The 5910-nt window shown below is 43.4% G+C and overlaps 1 protein-coding gene across 1 annotated transcript; it reads left to right on the top strand.

Moving 5' to 3' along the window:
• Window positions 1–1259: 1259 nt before the first annotated feature.
• Window positions 1260–3257, top strand: LOC101414669 (olfactory receptor 7C1-like). The gene is made up of 2 exons (XM_058290427.1): window positions 1260–1751; window positions 2802–3257. Exons 1-2 carry the CDS (start codon window positions 1260–1262, stop codon window positions 3255–3257), a joined length of 948 nt encoding a protein of 315 aa, XP_058146410.1.
• Window positions 3258–5910: the final 2653 nt, after the last annotated feature.

Genomic DNA, 5910 nt, shown 5'->3' on the forward strand with positions numbered 1-5910 from the left:
AGGGAGGAATCTCATTCTTAATGACAAACTTAAAACATGGATAACAAGAAATGACAATGATATTCATAAACAACACTGCAAGACTATTTACCAAAATGGTATTTAAATATCTAGAGCAAAATTTTTCTTTTCTGTTACTGGAATAACACTGTGAAGTTAAGAAAAAGTCAACTGTCTATAAATTAATTTACACCTTTCTGGAATCCTCATTATAATTTCAACAATATTTTCCGTGCATGTGGCTAGATTATTCTGATTCATCTAGTGCAATAAGTTGGCACAAGGAGTGAACTTAGGTTAGAATACTAGGTGATCTTTAACTGTATTATGAAGATATATGATTAAAAATAAGGACAAAGAGATTTGCCAGCTTGCTCACTCTAAAAACATAAACAATCATGAAACAGATGATCATTTTTAAGAAAGTGATCAAAGAAATACTGGTAGTTTAATTACTGAGCACAAGAGTTTTGTAGATAGATCAAAGAGAAAATATGCTGATGCAAAATAGAGAAAACTGCAGGTACAAGGAAAGGTATATGAGAACTGTAAGCTTTCTGCCTGATTTTTCTGTAAACCTACAACAGCATTCATTTAAAATTTTTAATTAAAAATAAGCAAACCATTAGGTTTCATTAGGAAAACTTTGAGGAAATATCTAAAAGCAGGTGGTACATAAATAGAATAAGCCACTTACATAGAACAGACTATTTTTATCTGATGAGCATTGGATTATATGGGAAAATGTTCATTAGAGTCTCATGTGAAAAGTGAACAGTCTTATTTAATCACCATTTCTGTGAATTTATATCAGAAAAACTATCATATAAATGAAATGCAAACAATAATTAGTCATTAGAGTGGATATTCACTTTTTAAACAGGTTTCGCAAAGATCCTAGAGAATGTAACATACACCAATGAATCAAAGATAGAACAAAGAACATTTCAAATATTGGAAAAACTGCCCTTGACTTGGGAAATTTCCATTCCCACAGCATTGGGCTGTAAGGCAAATAGAAGTCACATTTTTTTTGTGGAAAGGGATGATTGTGTTGGGATGCTAAGCAAAATTTATAGCATTGGATTCCAGGTAGCAAAAGTAACCAACATTTGTTATAAAGGAGAAACAATTGTTAGACAAAATATATGGCATCATGAGCTACTGGGTTTAGGATATTGCTGTCATGCTAGAGAATGACTATTTGGAATGATTGTTGGTTCCTCTTTTCCTCTTTTCAGGGCAAACCCAGCCATCCCATGGAAACAGGAAACCAAACAGGAGTTGTAAACTTTCTCCTGCTGGGATTTGCAGAGGAGAAGGACCTGCAGCCTCTCCTCTTTGGGCTGTTTCTGTCCATGTACCTGGTCACCTGCACTGGGAACCTGCTCATCATCTTGGCCATCATCTCAGACTCCCACCTCCACTTGCCCATGTATTTCTTTCTCTCTAACCTGTCCTTGGCTGACTTTGGGTTTTCCTCCACTACCATCCCAAAAATGCTTGTGAGCATCCAGACACAGAACAAAGTTATCAGCTATGCAGATTGCCTCACCCAGATATGTTTTTTCTTTGTATTTGGATGCCTGGACACTTTCCTCCTGGCTGTAATGGCCTATGACCGCTTCGTGGCCATCTGTCACCCCCTGCACTACATGGTCATCATGAATCCCCGGCTCTGTGTCCTGCTTGTTCTGGGGTCCTGGTGTCTCACTGTCTCAATGGCAGTGTTTGAAACATTGACCACTGCGGTCACCCCTCAGGCTGAAGTGTGGTTTGCTGGCCTGGCGGGGGAGCAGCCGCGGCAGGCCAAGCCGCTGCCCCCATAATAGGGTGGCTGGTCGGACTCACCGCCACCCCTGAAGGAAGCTCGGCATGGGCGCAGAGTGCCCTCGGGTCTCCCCTTCTCGGCAGCCATGCTTCTGCGGCCGCCCCTCCTCCCGGATAGCGCCACACAATGCCTTGTGGGGCAGCACCCTTCTTCTTCTTTCTCCCTGCGCAGGCCCAGGGCGGAAGATTCCAGTCTGCCCTTTTCCCCTCCCCCGACAGCAGCAACAGCCAGGCGTAGGCAGAAAAATCCAGTCTGCCCTTTTCCCCTCCCCCGACAGCAGCAACAGCCAGGTGTGGGCGGAAAAATCCAGCCCGCCCTTTTCCCTTCCCCCGACAGCAGCAACAGCCAGGCGTGGGCGGGAAACTCAAGTCTGCCCTCCACCCCAGCAACAGCAGCCACCAATCCCTAAACCCTGCCCCTTCCCCCAGCAACAGCGACAGCCAATCCCTAACCACCACCCCTCCCCCGTCCAGTACCGCCCATTGACCTTTCGCCGGCAACCAATCAGAACAGGGCGTGGCTTCGACCAACCAGCCTTCCCCAGCCCCTATAAAACTGTTGCCTCTCCCTCAGTAAAGTGGACTTGCGTGTTTACCTTGTCTCCACGGTAGTTCTTCTGCCGTGCGCCCTCCAGTCCTGAGAGCCCCCGACAAGGGCCTGGCCTCCCTTGTCCCCAGTTCGTCGCCTGCTTCTCCGGGCGACCCCTTCGTCGCCGGCTTCGCCGGGCGACCCCGTCAGCCGAACCGCGCAATCCCTTGTGAGACCGATCCCTCGTCTGCTGCCGGACCGACCCCTCGTCCCAGGTGGGACCGACCCCTCGTCCCAAGCGGGACCGACCCCTCGTCCAGAGCTGGACCGACCCCTTGTCCGCAGCCAGACCCCACCTCTACCGACCGAGCAAGCCGCCGCAGTTGGCGCCCAACGTGGGGCAGAGCACCCCCACCGCCACTGACTGAGCAAGCCGCCGCAGACCACCTTGAGGCTCTCCTTCTGTACAAACATAGAAATTCCTCAATTTTATTGTGAACTTCTTGAAGTCCTGAAGCTTGCTTGTTCTGACAAGCTCATCAATAGTATATTCGTGAGTTTTATAGCTATTTTTTGTGGCGTTCCTTCTTTCATTGGGATCCTCTTCTCCTATTACCAGATTTTCTCCTCCATTCTGAGAATTTCATCAGCCAAAGGCAAGTATAAAGCCTTTTCCACCTGTGGGTCTCACCTGTCAGTTGTCTCCTTGTTCTATGGCACAGGCTTTGGCATCTACCTGAGCTCCGCAGTCACACCATCCTCTAGGAAAAATCTGGTGGCCTCACTGATGTATGCCCTGGTCACCCCCATGCTAAACCCCTTCATCTACAGCTTGAGGAACAGGGACATGAAGCGGGCACTGAGGAGGCTCCTTGGCTGGGCAGCCACCTCTCAGTGATCAGGCCATTGGAGAATCTGTCGTGATTAACAGAACTCAAAATACTGAGATCCAAGCTCTTCTGATAGGAGGTAGTGTCTTAAACCTTATACCCAAACACAAGCAATGAAAGAAAAATGATAACTAGGACTACCTCAAACATCATCACCTTTGTGCTTCAAAGAACCTTGTAAAGAAAATGAAAAGGCAGTCTAATTAATGGGAGAAAGTATCTGGAAACCACATATTCAATAATGGTTTTATTTCCATGGTATATAAACTCAATGATAAAAGACAAGCAATGCAATATAAAAATGGGCAAAAACTTTTTTATTTGAGGTACTGGAGCTGGGGATTGAACCCAGGGCCTAGTGTGTGGGAAACTGGCAATCAATCACTGAGCTACATTGGCTATCTTGTTTTTTGTTTGTTTTTTGTGTTTGCTTGTCGTTTGTTTTTTTATATATGATTTTAGGAGGCACCAGGAACCAAACCCAGAAACTCCCCTGTTGACAGTACTTATATTAGCCATATCTTCTTTAGGTTTATATATGCCATATGTTTTTTTATTTCTCTTTTTGTCTTATTATATACTCTTACTAATAACCTTCATTCCTACACTCTCCTCCAATGCTTTCTCTCCTGTTTTTTCCTTTTAATCTGCAGAACTTCCTTTAGTATTTCTTGAAGGGCAGGTTTCTTATTGACAAAGTCTCTTAATTTCTGTTTATCTGTGAATATTTTGAACTCTCCCTCATTTTTAATATACCTTTTCTATTTATTTGTTTTTTCTAAAAGAAACTGGATTACATAAATGTTATATAATAAAATATATAGCAGATTCCCATATGCCCTTTCCTTAGCCCTCCTACATTTTCCCACATAAGCCACATCCTTCATTAGTTTGGTACATCTGTCACAATACAATTGATGAACAGATCTTGGAGCATTGCCAGTAAGCAATGATTATAGTTTATATTGTAGTTTATAATCTCTCCTGCACATTGTTGCAAGTTATCACATGATATACAGTGACTTGTGTCTGTCATTTAAATGTCATTCAGGTTAATTCCCATGTCCCAAAAATGCCCCCAAAGTATACCTATTTTTTCCTCTTCCTCCGCTTAGAAACTCCAGAGGCCACTGCCTCCATATTCATGATTCCTCCATTGCTAGGATCACAACAAGTCTACAAATAACTGTAACTCTACTCTAGTCCATCATCCACTCCTCAGTCCCGAGGATTGTGTGATGGTGATGCCCACTTTACCTCTAATTGTGAGAGGTCTTATGCCCCATGGGGCAGAAGGCCTGAACCTTGAAAACCTTATGTGGAGTGAAGCAAGACAGGCACTGAAGGACAAATATTACATGACCTTACCTACCTGAATTAAGGAAACTGAATAGGCTTACAGTGTTAGCATCTGGAACATAGGTTTATATGAGACAGAAAGGGAAAAGAAGGCTGTGAGCCAATGCCCATATGTGCAAAATCTATAATAAAGTGGAATTGTGTAGTTATGCAATGGATGGGCATAACAGTGATGCAGTGATGCTATTGGGCTGGACAAAGCTGGTCTCTCTCATTTTTGAATGCCAGCTTTTCTGGATAGAGAATCCTTGGCTGGAAGCTTTTTTCTTTAGCACCTTAACCATGTCATACCACTACTTTCATGTCTCCATGATTTTAGATGAGAAATCAAGACCAAGCTTTCCTTGAATGTGATGTATAGCAGTTTGATGTTATTGGTGAATTCCAAAAAGAAATATTGGATTATGTTTGTAAACTGATCTTCTCCTCTGGGCATATTAGATTATATTGGACCCATAGTTTGGTTTACTTGATGAAGGAATTATGTAAACCTCTTGTGCCAGTAGGGTGTTGAGTCCCCACCTTTTGGTGGGTGGGGACTCACAGATAAAAGGCAAGGCAAAGAACAGAGTTGAGGTTTTCTGATGTTGGAGTTTGATGCTGAAGACTTAAGCTAGAACCCAGTGAAGTAAGCTCACAGAGGAAAGAGAAGCCAGACCCCGGAAGATAGGAACCTTGAACCTAGAGAGAAGCAAGACCCTGGAAGGGAGGAATCCAGGAAGCCTGAACCCTCACAGCCATTGGCAGCCATCTTTCTCCAACAAGTGAAAATAGACTTTCGTGAGGGAAGTAACTTATGCCTTATGTCCTGGTATATGTAACTCCTACTCCAAATAAATACCCTTTATTAAAAAACAACCAATTTCTGATATTTTGCATCAACACCCCTTTGGCTGACTAATACATGATGGAGCTCTTTTCTCTTTCTGCTTTCAGTATTCTCTCTTTGTCTTGACCATTGGACAATTTGAAATGTATGTGTGTTGAGGTAAGCCTATTAGGATTTATACTGTTTGAGGTACACTGCCCTTCCTGGACCTGTAAGAACACGTCCCTCAAGAGAGTTGGGAAATCTTCAACCATTATTTCCTCCAACACACTTTCTGCCCCATTTTCCATCTCTTCCCCCTCCAGGATGCCTGTAATGCTTATATATTTGTGTTTCATGTTGTCATTCAAATCCTTAAATTCCTGCTAGATTTTTCTTCTCTTTTTATCTATCTCTGCTACTATCTATTTGATTTCAGATGTAGTGTCTTCGATATCACTAATTCTTTCTGCTGTTATGAGCTTCAAGGGTAT

The sequence above is a fragment of the Dasypus novemcinctus genome, chromosome 30 (genome assembly GCF_030445035.2).
Source record: "Dasypus novemcinctus isolate mDasNov1 chromosome 30, mDasNov1.1.hap2, whole genome shotgun sequence".
Classification (NCBI taxonomy): domain Eukaryota; kingdom Metazoa; phylum Chordata; class Mammalia; order Cingulata; family Dasypodidae; genus Dasypus; species Dasypus novemcinctus.

What these genes read in the sequence shown, in the direction of transcription:
- LOC101414669 (XM_058290427.1), top strand. Translation starts at nt 1,260, where the DNA reads ATGGAAACAGGAAACCAAACAGGAGTTGTAAACTTTCTCCTGCTGGGA. An exon ending in TTGAAACATTGACCACTGCG is followed by an intron (nt 1,752 to 2,801) that starts GTCACCCCTCAG and finishes AAGCCGCCGCAG; the next exon opens with ACCACCTTGAGGCTCTCCTT.